At 41.7% G+C, this 26,144-nt stretch overlaps 1 protein-coding gene across 2 annotated transcripts in view; it reads right to left on the bottom strand.

Moving 5' to 3' along the window:
• The window catches only part of stk32a (serine/threonine kinase 32A), a 113,091-nt gene extending 87,420 nt beyond the window's left edge, over nucleotides 1-25,671 (bottom strand). The window contains exons 1-5 of one of the 2 annotated variants that reach the window (XM_061739422.1): nucleotides 25,360-25,671; nucleotides 23,314-23,470; nucleotides 22,966-23,206; nucleotides 11,073-11,128; nucleotides 9,286-9,437 (exon numbers count right to left, since the gene is read on the bottom strand). In XM_061739422.1, the coding sequence (XP_061595406.1) occupies nucleotides 9,286-9,437; nucleotides 11,073-11,128; nucleotides 22,966-23,017 (260 nt within the window). In that variant the 5' untranslated portion in view covers nucleotides 23,018-23,206; nucleotides 23,314-23,470; nucleotides 25,360-25,671. Of the gene's footprint in view, nucleotides 1-9,285; nucleotides 9,438-11,072; nucleotides 11,129-22,965; nucleotides 23,471-25,359 lie in introns of both variants that reach the window. The other variant, XM_061739420.1, reaches the window with a different exon arrangement.
• Between the last annotated feature and the right edge of the window lie 473 nt (nucleotides 25,672-26,144).

The raw sequence follows: 26,144 nt of genomic DNA on the forward strand, positions 1-26,144 counted from the left end.
AATAAAATATAAAAAAAAAAAATCAGCCACCCAATCCCATTCTGTGTTGTCAGATTAGACACTGCCCATAATAAAAACAGAGGGAAGACGTGTAGCATCTGTTCGCAGCTGCAGCCCGAGGTCTGGAACAGTGTGGTGAGTGCATAGCAGCAGTTAGCTTTCAGAGCCTGTACATTATGTTGAAATGGCACAGACTTTTCATTAGCCCTCCTGGCATCAGGCCTGGTCCCTCCGTCCTGTGACGGCTCCCTCCCATCCGTTCTCTCGTAGTCTCTCTGCTCCTCTCGTTGCCAGCACCCACCTCGTACAGTATCATCCTTTTTTCTTTCAGTGTGAATGTCAGCCCTGCCACCAATGCATTTCAGCGTGACCTCTCATTGGCCCCCAGGCACTCAGCCTCTTGGGACGGTTCCTGCACAGAGCTTTTAGAGGCCCCGACACCCCGGGCCACGCCGGTGATGGATGTCTAAAGACACCACGGGGGGCTAATGGTAACATGTCCTTTCTAAAGGCTTCATGTTCCCCCGTCAAAGGTTACAGCTATGACTCGCAAGGTATATGTCAAAAAGGTGTATACTAAATACAACAAAATAAACCTCCCTTTTGAATTATTTTGTATGCTTAACTCATACAATGACAAAATAAAGGGATATCTCCAATCTGAGAAGCAGTCCTAAGATTTCTGTCTTAGAGTCCATGGAACTAACACCTCTGGCAAAGTAGATAAATAAACCAACTCCAAACCCTCAACTGATTTTCTTTATACAAGACCATGTCAAGTGTGTCTCCTTCTTCCTCACAAGACATCCTCAAAACAACAAATGAGATTCATGACATTGAGACACTTCACACTTTTGAAGCCAGAGTTCAGAATATCTCAGTAATTAATAGATAAGTTAGGTTTTTCACCTTATTTGACATAGAGAGTCGTGGGTGGTGTCATCGAACTCAGTTTTGAGTACTTGACCTTCATTGGTGCAAATTAGCCCCGCCCTTTCTCCTGATTGGTCGATATTTCATAGTTCCTATTTCCGGCCATAACTTTTGAATGGTTTGTCATAAAGAATCGTGGGTGGTGTCATCGGAGTTAGTTTTGAGTCCTTGACCTTAATTGGTGCAAATTGCACTCGCGAGGGCCCGTTCATCGCTGCTTGCAGCTTTAATTTATTTATAACCACTTGGGTACGATAGATGATATTTACAGGTCTTTAGAGTCACCAATGGGTAAAACATAATTTTTTTGTATTTTGCAAAACAAAAACAAAACGATATTTGTAGAAAGTGAAATAACAAATGAATTGTTAAATGTTAGAATAACAATGTGTTTTTTAACGGTGATGACATAATACATTCAATGATATTCAATGAAGTGTTTTATTAGGTGATGAGTCTTGGGTGGCCCGTGGAATATATGAACCATAAGATGAATAAAAATGAGTACATTGTACATGATAAGGCATATTTAAAGCAGCAGAATGTAACTTTTCCACCTTAATATCATATTTCCAGAGTCATTGTGATGGTACATCAACTTCCAACAGGTTTAATGAACCTCTGTCATGGTCTGAGGGGTCTGTATCACCTTCACTGGCTCTATGTAACTTTGAGGAGCATGGTAGGAACCCTGCCACACTACTGGTAAAGCACTACCGCTTTTGTCCAAAGGATCCGCCAAACTCAACAAAAGCTGAAAGTTACATTGTGCTGCTTTAAGTAAGGGGAAAGTGAGAAAAGATTTATTTACAAACCACCCTGAAAATTCAGTAACATCACCTCAAAAAAGAAAACTAAACATGGACCAGAATTCAAACCCAATATATTAGAACAACCTAAAAAAAAATTAGAGAAGTTAAGAAATATGGAGCTAGAACAGTCTCATAATTCGCAAATGCACACACCGTTTCACTCGTTTCATTCGCACACGCAAATCCAGCGCAGCTCACAGACAAAAAGCGTCTGTAAATCAGGTTATAATTGTGTGCGCATCAAAAATACATTTGTATATCTTGTCCTACGCATGTGTGAAACGGTGTGTGCATTTGTGCATTTTGTCCTGTGCATTTGCGAATCGGTGTGTGCATTTGCGAATTTTGTCTTGTGCATTTGTGAAACAGTGTGTGCATTTGTGCATTTTGTCCTGTGCATTTGTGAAACGGTGTGTGCATTTGCGAATTTTGTCTTGTGCATTTGTGAAACGGTGTGTGCATTTGCGAATTTTGTCTTGTGCATTTGTGAAACGGTGTGTGCATTTGCGAATTTTGTCTTGTGCATTTGTGAAACGGTGTGTGCATTTGCGAATTATGAGACTGTTCTAGCTCCATAAAGAAACCCATGTTTGTTTAAAGTTTCAACAGACAGTTAGAATATCTGTTGAATACCTACAGCAAACAAAAATCACATAGGTGGATATCAGTAATAACAGGCCTCATCATGAACTGGTCATCGCAAAGTATTGATACGATAATCATTTAGACCAGCAGACACACAGTCTGAGCACATTTTGCTGAAATGGACTCAGCCAGGCAGCAACTAAGACTGTGACCTGGTGGATCGATGCCGACGGCCCTGCAATCCCCCCAACCCCCCCAGCTCTTCTCCACACACCTACCCCTGACTGACAGCTCCCATCACTCTGTGTCCCATGTACCCTGAGCACACACAAAGAGCAGCGGGCTTATGCAAAAGTCCTGCACATCCTCGTTAGAAGCTGCTCGCTGGAGTAACAAGCTCACATTTTGGCAATAGCCGTGTTTGGATTCTAATACTTTCTCATTTTCTGCCAGCCTGGAGTCAGTTTCCCCAGGTCACCTTGACATCAAGCCAAATACTTGACATGCTGACATGTTGCTCTGAAGCATCCAGCTACGTCTGCGGCTCTAATTGTAAAATGAGGCCTTATTATTACAAGCAGTACTTGCGATACTGGAGTCTGGAGTCTGAAGCTTGTTCTTACTTTAAAAAAAACACACACACAAAAAAAGAAACCTTTTGTACGGGGACTCTAAGAGGAGCTCTTTTAATGTTTCTGAGAGAAGCGCTCCCTTTGTGTCTGTTTGGGTCTCTGAGGACGAGATGTGAGTGGACAGGGAACAGGGTCTTATTGTGCCCTTAAATGTGACGCATTACTAAGATTACTTAAAGTAAAAAAGAACTCCCTGAAGCAAGAGAAGCTTTCGCTGCGTGATAGATCAGACTTTTGTCAGTGCAACTCCATCTTTTCCTTTGATGGGCACAAAATACGTCGTATGGAGGTGGAGGGTGATAATTTGGCTCTCTTTTGCAGCCCTGCAATCATTCAGTTAAGCATCAACTCCTATTTTTGAGTCAAATGAGAGGCATTCAGTCCAATTCCTTCACAGTAATGTCAGACATTGATAAACTCCTGCAGAAAACAACTTCTTCGCGTTACTGCGGCTAGGGGAGTTAACACAAGCTACTGAATCAAAAATAAACGCCCCTTAAACACAGGGTTTATGGGGCGTAACTGGCTTAGACTTTTGCTCAATAACGGGCTGTTCTGAGGTTTTGCAGTTGTCTTCGCACTTGGCAAGGACCAGGTGGATGTTTTTATGCAGAAAACCCTAGAATTAACAGAGGGTGTTCTTCTTTCTCACATGACTGGATCCGTCACGGGCCAGCAGGGGTTTCCCGCACACAAAAGGACTTGTGGGCACAATGGCTTTAAAGAGCATTAAACGGGACATTTCAAAGTCTAAACTGCTTTTAAACCATTACAAAACCAAATTCTTTGCATTAGGGTTGTCTATCGTTGCCATGGTACCATTCAAAACGCATCACAGGGAAACAATTCAATACATTTTTGAAGCCAAGGATCCAGTTCAGATTAGATCTGATGTATTCCAGCACAGTCTAATAAAGTTATTAACATTTATTCATTATAATTGATGTTTTCATTGCAAACAAAAAAGAAAACACAACAAATGTGGCTAATCTAGTAAATTGGTAGGCTACCATCAGATTTTTAACAAAAAAAAAACTTTTGGTACAATATAGAGCAGAAAAAAAATGCAATATTTATAGTTTGCAGGTAGTAGTAATTTGATTTTCAGCTATATAATCTTTAAGGTTAAGAATGCACCGTATCTTGAAGCCAAAGCTGCCACTCTGAGGCAAATTTAGCTTTAGACACCATCATTTAATGACTGCGTCTTTATCTAGTAATAGCAACCAGAAGTTCATCACAGCGTCTCATTGGGCGAGTCTTCAGATCTATACTTAATTATTGTTAAATAGGGCTTAGAGCTTCCTTTCCTATATAATCAAGATGATTTCCAAACGTCAGACCTGATTATGCGAGGTAAACCTCATCAGTGCCGGTTGTCAGATGCTGCATTTCTCTTAAAACCTGCAGTGGTGTTTTTTTTTTTTTTTCAAATTCTCTCTATTGATTTTCACTCTTATAACAAACATACAACCCCCCCCGCTCCCCCCCAGGTCCTCACAAACGTACTCAACAGAAAATATGTGAATACATAAAATAACTAGTAATAATAATCATCAGTAAAGAATAAAAGAAAACTAGAAAATTTCAGGAAATTTTGATATGGGCATGCCCTACCGCCCATTCGTCCCCTCTCGCCGCTTTGGTTTGGGGCTGTAGTGGTTGTGTTGAGGGTGGTTCTATGTCAGTTTGAGGTGTTTTTACGCTTGTATTTCATTCATTCCTGTGCTCCCAATAGTTATTAATGGGGCGCGCTTTTTGGCATCTAGCGTTGCCACGGTAACGCTTTTGACTGAGAATAGTAATGCCCATCGAGGCAAGATGGAGACGCATGTAACGATGTATGCCATGCATGGGTGCATGTTCCGGTTCAGGCTACGTTAACGGATAGGTTTTTTGTTTCACCATGGTAAAAAACCCCATCCGAATGAATGGGGCCATTTGGCATGGATTTTGACATAAAATTTCCTTAAATCCCAGCTTCATGAAATTTGAATATGTTGAAGTCCACAGCGTGCCGAGTCAGGGGACATTTGTACGATGTCTCTACGATAACCTGTTGCCTAGCAACAAGCGTCCAAATTCAAACAGAAATAAAAAAAAAATGAAAGGCCAATATCTCAAAAAACTGTAATAATTAGCATAATGAGGTTGTACGTAGCGTTAGGGACAATTGGGCCGAGTGTTTGAAAGTTTCAACGATGTCTCTACGATAAAGTTCGGCCGAGCAATAGGCGTCCGAATTTTCGCCTTTTTTTTTGCTTTTTGGCGTCTAGCATTGCCACGGTAACACTTTTTACTGAGAAAAGTAATGCCCATCGAGGAACGATGGAGACGCATCCAACGATGTATGCCATGTATGGGTGCATGTTCCGGTTCAGGCTACGTTAACGGATAGGTTTTTTTTTCACCATGGTAAAAAACTCCATCCGAATGAATGGGGCCATGTGGCCTGGATTTTGACATAAAATTTCCTTAAATCCCAGCTTCATGAAATTTGAGTATGTTGAATTCCACAGCGTGCCGAGTCGGGAAACATTTGTACGATGTCACTACGATAACCTGTTGCCTAGCAACAAGCGTCCAAAGTCAAACGGAAAAAAAATAAAAAATGGAAGGTCAATATCACAAAAACTGTAATACTTGGCATAATAAGGTTGTACGGTCGGTTAGGGACAATCGGGCCGAGTGTTTGAAAGTTTGAACGATGTCTCTACGATAAAGTTCGGCCGAGCAATAAGCGCGGGAATTTTCGCCTATTTTTTTGCTTTTTGGCAACTAGCGTTGCCACGGTAACCCCTATTACTGAGAAAAGTAATACCCATCGAATCACGATGGAGACGCATCCAACGATGTATGCCATGCATGGGTGCACGTTCCGGTTCGGGCCGCATTAACGGACGAAAAAAAGTGCGGAATAATAAGAAAAGGGAAACCTTTTCTAGATACTAATATATCGCCTTCATTTTCATGTTTTTCCTCGTCTTTCCGGCCGTGTTTTAGTTTTTGGGGATTTTTTTTTTCCACATCCGAGCGGGGTCATGCTGTACACCCGCTGGTGTGACGTGGGACTTTTGCGACTTTAGCTTGTTAGCAAAATGCTAGCAACATTGCCCTTTGGGCCATTCTGGACGATTGCAATATGGTCATGCCATTACTTGGCATGCCCATAATAAAAAGGAACAAGGGAAAAAGTGGAAAAAAAATCAAATGAATTGTCATCATTTCTTTGTCCATGAGAATCATTGGGCAGATTGTCCATAAAATGTAAAAAGGGTGACCACATGTCATTAAATTCTTCAAATTTACCTCTTAAAATGTACCGTATTTCTGCATTATAAGGCACACCTTCAATGAATAACGTATTTTAAATCTTTTTCCATATATAAGGCGCACCGGATTATAAGGCGCACTAAATATATGGTAAAATACCGTACTATAGTGGCTGGGGTTGAGTTACGTATCTACCTGATGGAGCTGCGCTACAGGAAATGCTACAAAATCCTACAGCAAATGCAAAAAAAAAACAAGAAGAAAAGTACCGTATGTCAAACTTTATTAACAAAATAAAAACCAGCTTTGCTCCGTCTCGTCAAAGTCGCCATTATGAGAGTCAGCGTCGCTGCTGTTGTCTTGAACGTCTGTGACGATTCCTGACGTTTTTAGCGCCGTTACTTCGGCGACACCAACTACATTACCCACAATCCCCCTGACTACAGTAACAGAAATTACCGTAATGATCATATATAAGGCGCACTGCATTATAAGGCGCACTGCCGGTTTTTGAGAAATTAAAGGCTTTTAGGTGCGCCTTATAGTGCGGAAAATACGATATGTTAATTTTTCTAATACTAGGTGTGAAGACATCTCTTTTAACCACTGGGTGGAATTAGGACTCTGAACATCCTTCCGCTTCAAGGCTATCACTCTTTTGACTTGTAACAAACAAACATCTATGAGCTTTCTTTTCTTCCTGCAGTGGTGTTTTACTCCGTTTCCACTGCACAGAGCAGGATCTCTGGCTGCTTAAATAGAGTATCGATGTACTCCTTGTGTGGATGGGAAAATGAGTTGTCAGAAAGGGTCATCTTTTCCCTCCTGTTTTCCAAGTCTATTTTGTCTGGCTGCATAAAGTGTTTAGAAGGACGTCCGAGGTCACGCCGGCGGAGAAGAAGTGCAGTGACAGCAGGGGGAAGGAAAAAGGAAGTGGAGCAGGTGGTGAAGAAAGGGAAATACGGTGGGAGAGGAAGAGAAAGAGTGGAAGGTGACAGAAGACAAGGTGAATGAAACCAGGACACGGACAGGGAAGATGAGAGGAATGGCCGCGGAGCACTTTTCTGCATGTAATTGGCTTTGTGAAGTTCATATTCGTGCAAGTAATCTCTCCCCATCGTTGACCTTCAGAGCTTTACCACAGGACAACGGAACGCATGCCAACTCAACACAGCCAGAGAGACAGCCAAGCGGAGAGTGGGTGAGTGGGCGCAGCGCTGACCCAAGCATCTCCAGAGAAAATCAACCCCACCCATGGGGGATCACGCTGCCAACAGCATTAACTTCTGGCCCTTTTTTTTGGCCAGCGCAGCATGCAATCAAGCAAGAAAGCAAGCACTGGCATTGTTTGTGTGATGAGTCTGTGCCCCGCGCTGCTCCGGGGTACACTCCATCTTCTCAATATTCCACTTTTTTTCTTTCTTTTTCTTTCCCTCCAGTCGCACCTCATCATTTAATGAATTTTTATTCATATCTATTATTTTTTTCCCTGACTTCAGTGTGCTTGATGGGCTCTATTAGTAATTAAACTATTCCGACCCCCTTCCCTTGGAACTGCAGTGGCCATATGTTGCATCAAATATGAATAAAAACACTGAAAAAAAACACAGTTTTTGCCAAATTACTTTTTGAAGAAAAAAAGAAAGAAAATCAAGCAAAAAGACAAAGAGATGAGGAGGATTTTATAAACACGTCCTCGGAGAAAACTGGCTTCACAAGAAGGTTTTTCATAGAAGTGCTAGAAAATGATGGCAACTGAAAGAATGTAATAAAGATTTTATATCATTCAAAAAACATAATTGTTCTCTTAGTTTATATTTTTCTGCAGAAGATTGAAGATTGAAGTCGGTGACTCACCTCCCTCTATACTTGACAAAAACGAGTGTGTCGTCCACCGGGTTGTGGAGTGCAAGTGCTTATCAAGAATTAATGATGTCTTTCAGAGGGAAACTTAACAAGCCTTGAATGTAAGGAATCTTCAAAGTATGATACCTCGAGCTCAATTAACTCTTTGACTTTCAAATGACAATGAATGAGGACCTGATGGGTGAACCTTTAACGCTGACAGAGGACTGAGCTTGTGCAACATTGAGGGAAATATTCCTTAAAGACTAAAGTCTGATGCTCATAAAAGCTGTGTTTGGATCAGTAAGCAAACTCCATTTTCCTTTTAGCAGCTCGGAGGGGTAAAGCGGACATGAACGGAGGCTTGTAGGCCTCCCCCAGTGGACAGCACCTTTCTGGGTGACTGTGCAGGCTCGATCCAAGGCTGTGTGAATGGATTCTTTAAATAGGTGATGCACTTTCTATGCGTCTCTGCATTCACTGATTCAGTTGACAGTGTCCAGTCAATTAAAGGACTGACAGAGTGCAAAGCAGAATCGATAAAATTGCTGTCATGTACTAATAGTAATACTTAAAGTGCAGCTCAACCTTTGTAAAAATGACCTTTGAGCTGGGAAGCATCCATAGTGCGTATGAGATAAGACTTCTGCAGCATTGCTTTGTTAGAATGTGCACTTGCCTGTCGGGTTTGTTCTGTCACTCTTCTAAATCTAAGGTTTGCAAAAGTCAGTGAGGCACATTAACTTTGTTAGAAAAGGGAACACGCATCAAGAATTAGTGCTACTGTAAATCAGTACTGTTCCAAGACAGGGGGGCAGTTATCGATATATTTGTAGCATAAAATTGTTATTACCGAACCCTTACAGTATGATGATGAAGCTGCCAATGTCAGACAATTATGTTTGACTAACGGGTATCTGACGTTTTGTTCTCCAGTCAGAGAAGATTTTCTCTAAAATGTGTCATTTAAAATGAAGAGCATACAGTATGAGTTCACTCTTCACTCTTTTAACGACGCAGCTCCTGCAACTAACTGTCTACAGACCATCCACCTTTCTGCTGCAGCGCTAATGAGATCCTCCAAGTACTGATACCGGTAAGAGGTATTAGTGTTCATGATGGTATAGAAAAACATCCTTATGCAGAAGTAACAGTATCAGAAAGGATATACACTTTCAAACACGCAGTAATGCATGGTGGCTTACCAGAAATTAACCAGGAAAGGATGCTCCAGGTTCTGCATGATCTGCAACTCTTTCAGGACGTTCCTCACTTCGTTCCGCTCCACGCACTTCAGCTTGTTCATGTACTTCATAGCGTACATCTTCTTAGTGTCTTTCTTCTGAACAATGCAGACCTGTTAAGATTACATGAGGAGAAATGACTTGACTTGCTGTGCAACGCCTAAATTATATCATTGCTTTTTGCAACATCACAATGCACTTTTAGAATTACAGTCTACAAGACTGTGGTCAGCCGGAACATTAGAACCACTTCTATGCAGTAATACTTCATTCATGCCTAAACAGCTACAAGAACACAGATTAACATTGCTAGCAATTGGTTTGCAAAGATAGAAAAGAAAAAAAAATAGTATTAATTCATTCATTTCGACCTGCATGTCTTAAATATACAGAGTTGTAATGCTCTATTTGCTCTTAGATGTCCTTGCCCGAGCTGCAGTTATCAATAAGACATTGATTACTTCTATCTATGAGGATGATCTGGGGACCAACTGGCATAATGAATCACCCAAGCCCTGATCACAACACTGTTAGCAGTGCGCCGCTTGCCATCTCCAGTGATTAAAATGCTCATCTGTTATTGGACAGTGTGTTAAACATGTCAATGCATGTTCATGCGACTGTCTATGTGCATCCTTAAGGACGCTAACACGTCTAAATGCAAGTTCTAATTACTATCCACTATGTATTTTTTTGTAACAACATGCACTACAATATGATGCAGGGGGCTATATGCACAAAATACTACATGCATCAAGAACCTAAGATGCATGTATGTGCACAGAAATTGTGCATTTGCATTCCTTTAAGGTAATTTTATTGTTTTTACATTGCAACTTTCAAGAAATCTAATTCTCATTCCAGTTTTACTCCACGAATGGATGCACACACTCCCTTGCCTATCAATTATTGGGCATCAAAATGGCAACGACAGCAAAGAAGAAGTGAGATTTGAACAATGATGAAGTTGAGACGTTCAGCTGACCAGTGGAGAAAGAGTGTTTTATCAGGTGGCATCAGTTCCCAAATCCCAAAAGCAACAACATTTGTTTTGTTTCTTTCTACATAACACTTTGTGTGGGAAAAGGTGGACATGTTTGCGTTGGTTTCGGTGCAGGTTCAAACGTTGTGCGACCCAGACTCACCTGTCTGCAAGGAAAATATAATAGATTTCAAAGTATTCGGACAGCGGCTACTGCAGCAGAGGAAATAAAAACTACCACCTTTTTCCTCATTTTATCTTTTACAATGTGCAGAATCGTCATGCCAAACTGCACAATGAGAAAGGAAACTGAATAAAGTTAACTTGTGAAATGCTTGTGGCAAAAGCAACTAACATGAATGATATCAGCGATGTTATAAAGGAGCAGACTGGAAGGTTTTTATGATATTACCTTGAGTTTTATGACATGGGGCATTCTTTTCTCACAGTGACAGATCTATTTAAAAAGATGCAGCTTTACCAGGAATGACACTTTCAGTGCCTACAGGACCAGGCTACAGTTACAATGTGTACTTTATAGTCACTTCATGTACAGTTTATGGCAGATATGTATTTAGTGCATTTATTCCTTTTTTTGCACGTTTAGTATCTTTTTGTTCAATATTTGTCTTTCTAATATGAATCTGTTTTGCCTCGCTTTTCTGTTGCTTTGGGGTTTATACATTCATGCTTCAGTTGTTTCAAACTGGATTAATCTCTCTGTTATTGTCTTCAATTTTCCATCCAAAAGAAAACATGAACTTACCTTTCCAAAACTCCCTTTTCCAATTGCCCTCAAGATCTGGAAGTGGTCAAAATTGACTGTGGGGAAATAAAGAGGGGCAAAATTAAATGAATATCAATGCAAAATTTCCAATCTCAAAGATAATATTATTGTTCATATACATGAATTTATTGTTAGTACTCAAACCAAACACGCTAACAGAATGGATAGTAAACCCAAACTGGACCAAACGTCAAAAGTTGTCGTTTATTTCCCAAGTGTATACATTTTTAATTGGAAAAACGCAGTCAAAGGTACACATGTGTAGAGTGACATCACTGTGTTGACAAGTACTATACTGGACCATATTTGACTGAACATAACATCATTAAAAGAAAATTCAGATACGTGAGGGCAGGGACAGGTAAAACAGTACCAAACAACTGATCAGGAAATCATTACACGTATACAAAAACATGGATGAACTCGTTCCGTCAATATAATTCTGAGAAAAACACACATAGCCACTTCAGTGAACCCGGGCTCATTAAACATTCAGTGAAAATAAACTGTTCTGTGCTCAAACTAATGATAATATTTAATTCTGCTTGACTCCCCACATCCTCTGTGCAGAAGGGGTGAAAGAAAAAAAAAGTTCTGCCGCCAGCATCCATGACGGTGTGGAGTTCTAGTTGTAGTCTACAGAGCGTCTCATTTCCATTTGCTTCCAGGGCTGCCGAGTCCACGAACTCACCATTCTCCACGCAATTCAACCCAACCTGATCTCACAAAAATCCGTGAAATGCCCACGACCTCTCACCACTATTTTCCGTGGCACCAACACGGAAATGGTATAATTCCGTGTGAGCACCACGGATATTGTACTATGTGAAGTCAATGGGATCCGTTGTCGTGATATATACACGGATTATTACATTATTATTATGTATATATTATTATTTATTATAGTGGCTAAGTTATGAGTTTTTGACGCGCAAGGTACTGTTTATTACTGTCAGTTTGTAAAAGCATGTTTTTGACGCTGTTTTAACAGTGTTTTAATGGTGTTTTGATGATTTTTAACAGTATTTTGACGGCGAGTATTTAACCGTGTTTTCTAGTATTTAACGTAAATTCGAGTATTTAACCATGTTGTTTGCTGTCGCCATGACGACGGAGGTGGCGTAAGTGATGTGAAATTATTATTTTTAGCAAAAACCACAAGCGTTTCCCACTTCTAACCAATCATAAGTGATGCCTAACCTAACCAGACCTTAACCAGAGCGTCGTCCAGCCACAAAATATCCTTTTTAATTGCTTTTGAACCAGGAAGTGGAGACAGGCGATATTTAAATTCATTGTTTTAACCATTCTCCCATTCCGTCAAACACAGGGAATTCCCTGGGAATCCCCTCTACGTCATAGAGTTAGGTTGATTCAACCAGTTCCCACAATGCACCCTCGTACCACCGATATCTTACGCTGAGAATCCCATCAACATCATTGGTCTCCGTGGCGACAGCTTGCACTTTATACTGTCTGAAAAGCACATCGGCGTGTGCAAACTCTCCTAAATATGGCAACCTAATAATGACATGAGGTTTATGCTCTTGCTTACAGGGAATGGGACTCTTTAAAACTTGGACTCTAGTCTCCGAGGGGGATTGATGGAAAATCGATATGTGTCACTTTTTGGTTCAATCATTTCATTATTATATAAGGTAATTGGAACTAAATGTTCTTTTGTTTCTTTTTCTTCCCTGACTGGCATACAGGACTGTCTCAAAAAAATTGAATATTGTGATAAAGTTCTTTATTTTCTGTAATGCAATTAAAAAAACAAAAATGTCATACATTCTGGATTCATTACAAATCAACTGAAATATAGCAAGCCTTTTATTATTTTAATATTGCTGATTATGACTTACAGTTTAAGATTAAGATTCCCAGAATATTCAAATTTTTTGAGATAGGATATTTGAGTTTTCTTAAGCTGTAAACCATGATCAGCAATATTAAAATAATAAAAGGCTTGCAATATTTCAGTTGATTTGTAATGAATCCAGAATCTATGACATTTTTGCATTACAGAAAATAAAGAACTTTATCACAATATTCTAATTTTCTGAGACAGTCCTGTATGCAGAATCAATAGATTCCCCAGACTTCCCAGCTCATGCTTGTTTTGCCACTCTTGAATGCAGGTTTACTCTGAGTGGGGGGGTTGAACGAGACCAAAACACACAACAGCCCGGCGACGGATGAAACCCCGACGTCAGTAATGAAAGTCAACATGGCCTTGAACGACGGATCTTCAGAGCTTCAAATGAGAGCATCCCAGGTGGTATAAACAATACAATAATAAGTGCTGTGTCTGATATAACCCCTTACTCACTATACTCAGTCACTGCACTATAGTGCAGTTAGGGGTGCACTACATAGTTGCAAGAATTGGTAAAACCTTTATATCATAAAACTATGGAAGTCCTAAAGGGTCGTACATACATACACTTTATTTCCTCCATTTTCTCATGATAACGAGATAATTATTTTGAGATCTCAAGATATAGAGTTTGGGACCACCAGGCGGAGGACCCATTGCAGTCCACATCAAGCTTGGCTGGTCCTTCAAGGTCCCACCATCACAAAAAACAAGCGGATGGCTAAAACAGACGAAGAAAAGAACACCATCTATCGGCAGCCACATGAAGGAAAAAGTAAACTGCCTTCACTCGACGGCGTCGGCACATAACGGTTGTGGTGCATTCAGGGACCGTTGGTTAAATCTGGTGAGTCCAGTAACGTAGGACAATTAAAACCACAATGGAAAAATGAATAATATAAAATACTATGAACTAGTAAACATAAACAGTGTGGGCTTTCTAATACAGCCGCCCCCGAGTGTCTGCATGGACAATCGAATCCAAGGTAGAAAGGCCACTAAGGTAAGTGTATCCCTGACTTCATCATCTTCAAGCTTAGGGAGCTGGACCAAGCGAGCTGCTGGTCGGATGTAGGTCTGATCGTTGACCTTAATGGCAGCAGTGTGGAGGCTTTCTAGGAGGTCTAAATGCACACATTGAGTAGTCATGCATTTGAAGACTATGCCCCAGCGATTCTCTGTCCGACGTCCAATCTTGACAGTAAAGGGGCCGAAACAATCAACACTTCTTGACTGCTTCCCTCCCCCGTAGAATCCAAAACCGGCGACACAGTTCAGCCAGCACTCTCTCTGGTCCAGGATGAAGGAGAGTCTCTTTGAAATCCTGGATGATGAGCTTAGTCGGAGGATGCTTTGGGTCTAATACGATCGGGTGGATGGCATCCGATTTGAGCTGCTCAGCTCGTCGAAGTCTCCCTCCGACTCTGAGGAGTCCTGTCTCCTTATCATACTCAGGACATAAGGATCCCAAACGACTGTAGGTTGGTAGGGGTCGGTCAGACATGAGTGCCTTCACCTCCTCCGGGAATGACTCGGACTGCGCTTAGTTTAGAAGGAGATGCTCTGCCTTGATGAAGGCTTTTCTCCCACTATGGGAGTTTTTACCTGCCATTGTTTATATAATAATTGCTCGGGGGTTTATGTTCATGTTTACGTTTATGTTTATGTTAGTGTTCTGGATCTCTGGAAAGCGTCTAGAGACAACATCTGTTGTATTAGACGCTATATAAATAAAGTTGAATTGAATTGAATTGAATTGATGTAACCAGCTGCTTCAATAAGTGAGCTAGAGCTTGGATCGGCCGCCCCATGTAGGGATCGTGCTGTTGCCTGCATGAGGTTCTTCCATGTGGAGAACGTGCTGACTTCAGGGAATTGAGGACTGGAATTGCATGTCACGTGGCCACAGAAAACTGATTTCTTCTGTTCGCTATCCTTTGGTTCTGGATAGGCTGACGGGCTAGCTGGCCAATGATCCTCGGTGTGACGCAAGAACTTCGGGCCTTGGTGCCAGCGGTGTGGTCGGGACAGCTCCTTCAAGGTCTTGCCCTGCGTGATATCATCAGCTGGATCGCTTTCCACGTACCTCCAGTTGCTCACAGCAACTGGATACTGCCGGAACCGAATGAGGACGCCTAGCAGCGATGGACCTAGGGCAGGTCCAGGGAGAAGAATGTCATTGAGGGAAGTCCCTTTGTACTGGAAAGAGCAATTAAAGACAATCCTGTCTTTGCTGTTATGCCGCACCATATGGTGAGGTATAAACCACGATTCTGGGGTTGCTTTAGCTATCTCAGATGGCACCACCGCTACATAGCTCATCTTCTCCAATTTCTGCATCTCCTGACAGTATACTTTGGCGAGTCTCCGCTCTGTACTTCGAAGGCTCAGCAACACCGCCTCCATAGGAGTCTGGAGAGTTGCGGAATTGGCTCCACGAAGCAGCAGTGTAGCGTATCTCTTTGTGCCATCAACAGTGACCCTGACAGTGGATGTCTGGAGTAGGGTTAAGGCTTGCTGATCCTGCTTCGATTGGGTTACCTGCTTCTCGCTCACGTAAGGCAGCGTATCGACCTGCCAAAGACACTCAATGTTCTTGAAGAGCTCTCTGTGAGACTGTTGAGGTGAACAGACACTGCTGCTCTGACGCAGGAACCTGGTCAGTGCTGGTGGGACCTTGAAGAGACCAGCCAAGCTTGGTGTGGACTGCAATGGGTCCTCCTGGTGGGCCCAAACGTACCGGCTCTATAGGTGTCAGGAGATGAGGCATGTCAGATCCGATAAGCAGAAGGGGTTGGACTTGGTCCACGTGAGGCAAAGGTAGGTTGCGGAGGTGTTTGTATCTCCGTTGGAGAGTTGTCACTGGATAGGAATGCTCGGAGAGACCCAGGGTATCACATGTAAATGCCTGACGTACTGTATGTGATACTTTTCACCAGGTTTAGGCAGGGGGGACACATGAAATGCAACTGAAGCACCGTGAAGCTGCACTACATCTTGGTGAACCGTCCGAAGGTTGAGCGTTTCAGGCTCTGAGGTGAGGTTGAGGTGTTGCACGGCTTGTGGCAGGATGATGCTTCGCTCCATCATCAAGTACTGCATAAGTCTCTAGTACTCAATCTCCATTATGAAGAAGGACTTTCATGACCTTCAGCATCACCTTTGGGGACCTGTTCGGTCTATCTAAGTACACACTGAGCTTAAATTATTTGCAACTCCTAACATTTTGTTGTCGCCAACAACAGCAGGAGACGTCTGAAAAGTTGTGAATTATGGCTATCAGCTGAAACCTACTTGAACTTCCTCAGGAGCAGAAAATACAGTCATGCTTCTTGAGAGATGCATTGAATGTAAAAGCTAATTTGTTATTCTTAAATGTCACATTAAATAAACATACTTCTTAAAATGAAACTAGGCCATTGAGGCCAGTTACAGACGTTTTACTGAGGTCTGCTTGTGAACAAATTCAAAACACGCTTAAACCTAACTGATGCCGCTGACCATCTCCAGGGCAAAAATAATATACATACTGTGTATGTATATATATATATATATATATATATATATATATATATATATATATATATATATATATATATATATACAGTATATATATATATATATATATATATATATATATATATATATATATATATATATATATATATATATATATATGCTGCCTGTTTTTCCTGAACAGTCATGTCAGTCTAAAAAGAGAGCTACTTAAACTTTCCTGCAGCATCCTCTCAGCACTCGCCTCATGCTGTCATGTCTGAGTCAAACACAAACACACACGACGTAAACTCCCCATATATTCACCAGCATCTATCAGCAGCGTTTATTGCCAATTGAAACCGGATGGGGCTGTTTGTTTCATGCTGTCATGACAACGACGACAGGCGGTTTTTCCCTCTCTGTTGTTTCCCTGAAGACAGAACAGCTGCTGCTGGCTCTTTCCACTCCTCTGAACACACACACACACACACACACACACACACAAACACACACACACACTCATATGTTTACATTTTCAAACATAGCTGCTGCTTTGGCAGAAATGCGCCATGCAGCGCCACACAAACACAAACACAAACACAGACATACGTAGATGAAAAAACTGGCCCTGCAGTCGCAGCATCTATTGGACGTGACAGTTAATGTTCTGCTCTGTTAGACATGTATCACCGGCACATGCACGCCTCACACTATCTGTGTTGGAGTGTTTACACAAACTGCACTGATAAGGTCCATATGAGACCAGCTTACAACACACACACAAACACACACACATACACACACATATGCACGCATTCGAGCAATGCCGCTGTATAAACAACATACACACAGAGACAGATCAGATAACTTTGGTCATTCTACTGCTGGAGCTGGAGATCCTCTCCTGATGGGGTTTCCAGAGAGACCGCTGAGCTCAGCGGTCGGCAACCCAAAATGTTGAAAGAGCCATATTGGCCCAAAAACACAAAAAACAAATATGTCTGGAGCCGCAAAAAATGAAGAGTCTTGTATAAGCCTTAGAATGAAGGCAACACACGAAATTTTGACTTTTATCTCAACATTTCGACTTTTTTCTCGAAATTGTATTTCAACAATCTCGAAATTTCAACTTTTTTCTCATCATTTCCACTTTTTTTCTCATCATTTCGACATTTCGACTTTTTTCTCGAAATTGTATTTCAACAATCTCGACATTTCAACTTTTTTCTCGTCATTTTGACTTTTTTGTCGAAATTTCGACTTTTTTCTCAACATTTAAACTTTTTTCTCGACATTTCGACTTTTTTCTCGAAGTGCTCAATAAAAGAAAATCTTCCCCTCTCAGATATTTTTTTTCCTGCATGGCCCTGATACTCTTCCGTATAAATCTCTGTTAACAGAAATGTTGAAATGTAATATTGATTCTACACATTTTTACAGCATTGGAAAATGTTAAGAATGTTTGTGTCATGTTTGTCCTCCTACAGAAACCACATTAACACAAAAAATATATTTCCCTCCCCATCTATTTCCATTTTATTTTTTTTTTTGAAAAAGCTCCAGGAGCCACTAGGGCGGCGCTAAAGAGCTGCATGCGGCTCTGGAGCCGTGGGTTGCCGACCCCTGCATTAGATGATGTGGCAGGCAGAGCAGAAGTGAGGGAGGGAAGCAGCTCGGGTCATATTTTATTTTGAATGGTTTAATGTGCTGTAATAAATGATGGACACTTGAGTAACGGCGTGTAATAATCAACATCTGCACATGAGTGGGATTGACAGCTCAGACAGCCGTCCCGCGGTTCACACCAGCTGAGGAACTCGTCTCACTCATCTGCAAGTCAATTTAAATCTGACTGACACCTGCTCATCAATTTAGACTGAAGTAATCACTTATTTGGTCCAAGTGTCGCCCTCTCTCTCCTGCACCCTGTAAAGGACTAGCATAATATAATATACAGGACTGTCTCAGAAAATTAGAATATTGTGATAAAGTTCTTTATTTTCTGTAATGCAAAAATGTCATACATTCTGGATTTATTACAAATCAACTGAAATATTGCAAGCCTTTTATTATTTTAATATTGCTGATCATGGCTTACAGCTTAAGAAAACTCAAATATCCTATCTCAAAAAATTAGAATATTCTGGGAATCTTAATCTTAAACTGTAAACCATAATCAGCAATATTAAAATAATAAAAGGCTTGCAATATTTCAGTTGATTTGTAATGAATCCAGAATGTATGACATTTTTGTTTTTTTTAATTGCATTAAAGAAAATAAAGAACTTTATCACAATATTCTATTTTTCTGAGACAGTCCTGTATATATATCCTTTTTTTACCAACTGCGGGTACATTCAAACTCTGCTTGTTGAGGTTACAACTTGCCTTTGTAAAGGAGAAACAAACAAACGGACAAACAGCACACGCTCCCTGCAGCCCCTACTAAAACAGAATGTACTATTTCAGGAAAAAAAGCTTAGATTTTTGGCCCCTAAAAGTGAACCGTTTAAAACTAAATCCACATTGTATTTTTATAAGGACACTTAGTTTTCACTAAATACATAAACCTTTAAAAGCGGACACAAATACATAGTTAGATCCTTGAAAGCAGCCTATTAGTTTCCTAAAATAGCTAAGCTCACAATACTCATATGAGACTAAATAGTGCATTTGCATCAGACTGTTGTCAGCAGTGGATTACCACAAATCTGCTGCTTCACTCAGATTTATGCCAGTAAGTATGTGAGATTTGCTCCAAATGAAATCAGATCTTTTATACAGTTTTTTTTTCCCATCATAACTACAGAGAGCATTGAACTCTGGATTAAACATGTTACATGTTGCAGTGACGATTCACTTGGACTCATTCACCGTCTGATCTGATCTAATCTACCTGAATCCATCCCCATTTATTAGGCATTCATAGAGATATTGATGATGATGGATATAACTTTCACCCTCCTCCACAAATGAAGATTCTCAAGTTCAAATATGCACGGTATTTCTTGGTGGCAAGATAAAAGGTTGAGTCCCGTGTGCTGAACCCTTCAAAACCGGAATATCTCAAACAAGAATGAGGAGCACGGATGCAGACTCACTTCAAGTATAATATTATTGTGGTTTTGTCTCCCCGGGTGCCTGATCTGCCTGATGTGATGTGTAGGGTGTGTATACGCTGTGATTTTAACTGATCTCATACTAACTTCACTCCCACCAGTTTCGTTGGAAAAACCAGAAATACAAAAACTTAAGCTTGAACTAAATCTTCTATTTTCCAAATATCTATTAAACAAATGACTATTAAAGTGATGTTTTTACATGGATTTGTGTTGTATTTTGGTTGTTTTTTGGCATGGAAAGACAAAAAAGATTTAACTTGATTAAAAAAAAATGCAACTTAAAAAAGAAAACACCAACAACAACAGATTTAACTTATACCTTTGCACCTAACATCACTGCCCTCAAGCATTATTCATCAGAATCAAACTAGGACTTTCTATATGACAGAAATGGTGGGGGAAAAAAACATAAAAATAGGCCAGATTAACTGGCAGATATTTAACAGAACGATGACAATGAGTGTGTTTCCCTCGTGCTGGTTCAAATCCATGCTCTCACGCTGAGATTTTTAAAACCAGACTATGAACAGGATGTCTCAATCAATTCCTGCCCAGCTGACGCTTCCTGTGACAATGAAGCCTGTAAATCATTGAAAGCAGCGTCTGTCAATTAACCAGCGTGCTGGTTGCACAACGTGGAAAACCAGGACACACGTGTGGGGACGTATGGCATCCTAAGTCACTTTTGCACAAACTCATATCCGTCACTTTAAAAACCTCATGTTGTACATTTTCACTCTTTTCATTATATATTTGCTCTTGTATTGTATTGCACCAATCACCACAACAACTTCCTTGTGTGTGTTTTCTTAACAAACTTGGCAATAAAACTTTTTCTGATTTCTGATTCTGATTTCTGATTTCTGATACATGCATCATCCTCAGAGCACGTCTTCACCTGCATTCACACACCTCTGTGCAGGACACAACTCAACCTTCATTCAATATATGTAATACTTCCTGCATTGCATTTGACCGCCTCTACCAATATATGATATTTTCATTTAGAGTAACTTGTGTTTATTATCTACGGTGGCCGAGACCCGCCATTGCTGAAAATAAAAGTAACGCTGCAAACAGAAACAAATGCTGTTGCAAATATAAAGAAACGCTGCAAATAAAAACAAACGCTGCTGCAAATAAAATAAACACTACAAATATAAAGCAACCCCGCTGCAAATAAAATAATAAACGCTGCTGCAAATAAAAAAAATTACGCAAATAAAAAAGCCACAACGGAAGTGAATTATCGGGGACTATTTTTGCTGATGCACCGGTGTTTTTTATGTGAGAGGAGAAGAAGAAGACGAAGAGGACGTAAGTGAAAAGGAAGAAATAAGAAGAGCGAGGAATAAGAAGAACAACGAACGAGAAAATAAGTGAAAAGGTTAGTGTTCAACGTCGCTACGTGTAATTTTTTTCGCCTTCTTCTTCTCCTCTCACGTAAAAAACCCCGGTGCATCAGCAAAAATAGTCCCCGGTAATTCACTTCCGTTGTGACTTTTTTATTTGTGTCGCTTTTTTATTTTATTTGCAGCGGCGTTTCTTTTATTTGCAGCTGGGTTTCTTTATATTTTCAGCGTTTCTTTTATTTGCAGCAGCATTTGTTTTTGTTTGCAGCGTTACTTTTATTTTCAGCAATGGCGGGTCTCGGCCACCGTAATTATCAGTCTGCAGAAACACACTTCAGATATGTCACAGACCTCCCTCACAAGAAACATCTTGCCAGTGTCACTTATCATTATTATGATTAAGGTTCATACAAAGACTCCGAGTATTCATGTGCTGAATGTTAATAATCTATTTTAGAAATGTTAGCCTGTATTCCTGCTCCTGCACCACATGGAGCCATATCCTCCAGGCAGGATTAACAAACAAGCCTTCCCTTTTGCTCGTGGCATCTTCGAGTGACGGTGAAAACTTCATTTGCATCTTAATTGCTCCTCAGAGGAGCGATTGCATGACGGGTGTTAATACGCATACTCAACATGCAGACCGCTGACACTTGTCAGGAGATTAGAAGTGGACATTATTCACATGTCAGAGCACGCACCTAAAAATGTGAGATGTGTCGCCAATCTGCTGAAAATAAAAAGGGTCTATGTTTTTTTACTGTCTAGTTGAATCTAAGTTGTTACATTGTTTTTTTTCCTTCATTTATCTTTAATGATAGCTGAAATATTCACTATCGCACCTATTTGTTTTAGGTAACCCTACCCCTAACCCTAACCCTAACCCTAACCCTAACCTTATGCAATATACCAAATGCAAGTCCTCTTCACTGCTTCATCTCTTAATTAGTGCTCTCCTCATCCTCTTCTTTTCTTCTTCTCCTCATCCTCTTCTTTTCTCAGTCCTCACGCCGTGCACTGATTCCCAGTTATCCACACTGGATGATCAAGCAACAACAACAAAGTCAAGAGATCTCAGCGCGGGGATTGCTGTGTTTCCAGTGAGTGGAGCAGGCATTTTTATTTAATGCAAATGTTGTGTTCTCCGTGTTTGTCCCTCCCCTGCCCCCGGTGCAATCGCCCGTCTCTTCTGTGCAGAGCAAAGTCAGGTGCACTGTTGCGTTAATCCCCAGTTCAGAGGAGCGACATTTTTAGAGGGGTAATGACTGCGCGGCTATGTTAACCATGAATAATGACTTCTTCTTTGATAGAAGTTGCCTCGGGGGAGGCGAGAAAGGACCATTTCTGCGTCAATGCCGAAATGTAACAGTCACGTTAAACATAAAATAGAAAAAGTTTTGCATTTTAGGCACTTAGTCGGCAAGTTTATACCAGAAAAATAAAGCGCCAGATGCTCTTTGATGCCATACATACAGAAAAGGGAAAAAAAAAAAAAAAGAGACAGCCATTTCACTCCTCCTGACTAAATCACTGACTCATCTAACGCCGACTTATTTAAATGTCCTTGGATTGCAGCCAGAGTGGTATTCATTTCAGGGGCTAACTCAGATCAATAAAATCACAATGTATTATCTACTCAAGGCGCGCAAAAGGAAAATTAATTTGAGCAAAGAGCTTTGCCAGTCAAAGTGGCTCTGGAGCCACTTTGACATCAGGATGAAAACCATGTCAAAAGTAATCGTCTGTCAAAAATCACACAATGAGTTCTGAGGAAGATATTTGAGGCTGTATTTTTGCAAACTGGTAAAATAAATAAATACAGTTCTATGGTTGCATCAAAGGCAGAACTGGGGTCTCCTCTCCTGCCCTGCTGAGGAAAGACTGAAGCTGATTACGTCTAAAACCACGGGCATTAATTGCTCTCGCGGGGAGAAATAACAAAAATAAGGCTGCAGAGAAAGGTGAGAGTATGCTAAATCCTGCTCAAACACAAAAGTATACAGAAGTGTTTTAATACTCACTCTCGTCAGTGTCGTCGGTGACCAGAGTCTTGCTGGACTGTCCCAGTCCCATGGCTGCTCCCGGCTCAGTTCTCCCTGTTCTGCTTAACTCAGCCCAGAATGGAAGGGCTCTCCTTCATAGCCCGATCAGCAGTCAAACTCTCTTCCACGCACGCGTGCATGCACGCACGGGTGTGCAGTCTCCGGGCGTCCTGGGTGCTCCTCTTGCTGGTCTGAAAAGGTCTTCCTCTTGACGCTACACCTTGACAGCAGCACACATCATTATCACCACGCAGGAAAGGACTGGGCGGGGGATTGAAGACTAAAGAGCAGCCAAGCACACACACACACACACTTACACACACTTACAGCCACTACTGTGTCTGTGTGTCCTCCCTGCCGCTCAGATGAATGCAGGCAGACTGTGGACTCTGGCCAGCCCGGAGGAGGAAGAGGAGGAGAAGGAGGAGGAGGAGAGCTGCTGATGTGCTTGTTGCCGTGACCCTCTGTTGACTGAGAGCCTAACCTGTGAGGGGAGGAAGAAAAAGCATGATACCCCCAGCACAATGAGGGAGGGAGGGCAGGGCAGAGAGAATGGGAAAACAAACAGAACTTATCAGATGTGAAGACTCAAGGCTTTAAAATACTACGAGGTCAAACCGGCGCGGCCGCACGTTTGGCGAGACGTCAGCTTGATTTGTAAACAGCTCTATAGCTTTCCTCCATCCTCTCTTCCTCCGGTCCCTTCATCTCTCTCACGTCTGCCGTCTATAAATTATTTAACTTTTATATTTTAATCAAAAGCCCATCCCACAAGAGCGCTGTCTGCGGCCCACGTGTGATGGATGGCTGTGCTGCGTTCTTCAATAACAGCACACATTTCTATTCTTTTGATTTACAGTTTGCTTGTGTTGGGTGCTGTAAATGGGAATCCTCCGGGCTGCCCTCACACCATTTCATGAGTTACTACGTTTTATTCCAGTGCCAGATGAGAACACAACTCTGCCTGTGGTAAAGCCCACAGGAGAACTTGTGCTGTTTCTGATTTTGATCAAAGATATTAAACGATCTGTCTTCCTTTGTAACCACCTACATGAGAACATTTAAGTTCTTCACTGTGAAGCAGTTTAATTACACGTCTTATATTTACAAATACAGCCTGTTTTACTGTTAAAACTGCACTGCACAAAGGAGTATTTTTATCATGTTAAAATATCAGATTTACTTTGCTGCCTTCAGGAAGATGCTACACACTCATCAGATCAAAAACTAACAGACTTAAAAACAGCTTTTTCCCCAAAGCCATAATCGCCCTGAATAATATGTGAATGTCTTGGCTACTGTTTTTACCGTGCAGTACTTCTCCCGGACTATCTGTGCAATATTCCACTACATGTGTATATACTATCATCTGTAAATAGAATCTCAGGTCTTCACTATTCAAATGCACCTTAACCTTTTTTTATATTTTTTAGATTATTTATATTTCTTATATTCTTATATTTCTTATTGTTTGCACTATTGTTTCTTATTTGTCTTGCACTGGAGAGGGGATGCTGCTTTCAATCTCACTGTACCCAGGTATATTGACAATAAAGTATTCTATTCTATTCTATTCTATTCTATTCTATTCTAATGCAATGAGCTCAGTATAAATGTTGTCATTAGATGAATAAATCTACCCCATTTTATTCTAAAAGATTAACATCTCAATGCATGTCCAGTTTGAATTGCCCCATTGCCTTGTAGTTTTATAACATAAGCCCCAGAAAAAGCTAGATGCGCTCCTGATTGAAATGCAGGTGCGTTATTGGAGTTGACTGCGTTACAATGTTTGGATGGATGCGTAAAATGGTACATTTGGTTACATATATCTACAGTATACTAGTGTTGGGTACTTTACTAATGAGTAATGTTCAGGTAAAAGCGAGGTTGTCCATGAATGTGTAAGTTGTGAGACGCACTGGGTCTGACTGTCATAACTCCTCCGTTATTCCCCCGGTCCGGACGGTTCCTCCGGTCCCGGACTGACTGCATGATGAGGTCACCGAGTCTGACTGGTGCTGCTTTGTTAGATAAAATATTCAAAAACTAGTGCGGGAAGCCGCAGTGCTGACCCCCCCCCCCCCACCCACTCCCCCACACCCGCAGAGGACACGGTGCGCCGAGCCCGTTATCTGATCCACCTGCCCAAAGGCGGATTTATGGTTCCGCGTTACACCGACGCAGAGCCTTCGGCGTAGGTTACGCGGCGACGCGCACCGTACGGAGTAAGCTCTGCGTCGCATTAACGCAGAACCATAAATCAGCCTTAACAGAGAACAGCCCCTTCCCCGGGACCCGTCACCCCCCGCGCAGGGCGGGCTGCAGGCTGCAGGGTTGCAGGTTGCAGGGTTGCAGGTTGCGGGCACCTACCTCTGGAAGCTGCCGGGGCTCTTGAGCACGGCACCATCCCCGTCCCAGCCCAGCTTGCAGCAGGAGATGTGATCAGCAGACGCGGAGCAACAGTCTCTGCTCAGAGAGCAGCACTTGTCCGGACGTTGACGCACCGGCACCGGGACACCTGCCAGTGCCACCCCCAAAATAAATACATAAAACACACACACAGGCACTGGTGGAGGCGTGGACTGGAGCACAGCAGCAGCAGAATCCCGTGCAGAGTCCCTGAAGGACAGCAGAGCCGGAGAACCGGGGGGAGAACCGGGGGGAGGACTGCGCTGCGCGGAGCTGACGCGCACCTGACCTCCACACACGCGTGCCAGGCTCCCCGGGGGATGCTGGAGCCTTCCCTCACAGGTTTCCCTCTTCCCCTGGGTGTCACAGCACAAACCCTCTCAGGTCACCTCTCACTGCAGCTGCAGGACCGTTCTTTCTAGAAATATGACAGTCTGCCAGCTCATTGTGCTGTTTTCTCTCAATTATGTCATCATTGTTTGTCCCACAAGAACACAGACACACAGACTACACTTCATTCCTTAAGGATCAAGGGTTTCCTCATAATTTGTAATGTCTTTTTTTTATATATTGATGTAAATTATAAGATGCAGAAAGTTGACTTATATCCCAAGTTACCACTGCGTGGTCTGTATTAGAGCAGCGCCCCCTGCAGCTTGTGTTGACTTTGCCACTGTGCTGTTGAGTGCTGGTGGGAGTCAGAGCCAGCTGTCCAGGGTGGTGGTGGCTCAGATCAAGGTTGTATT

The sequence above is a fragment of the Cololabis saira genome, chromosome 14 (assembly GCF_033807715.1).
Source record: "Cololabis saira isolate AMF1-May2022 chromosome 14, fColSai1.1, whole genome shotgun sequence".
In the NCBI taxonomy this organism is placed as follows: Eukaryota; Metazoa; Chordata; class Actinopteri; order Beloniformes; family Belonidae; genus Cololabis; species Cololabis saira.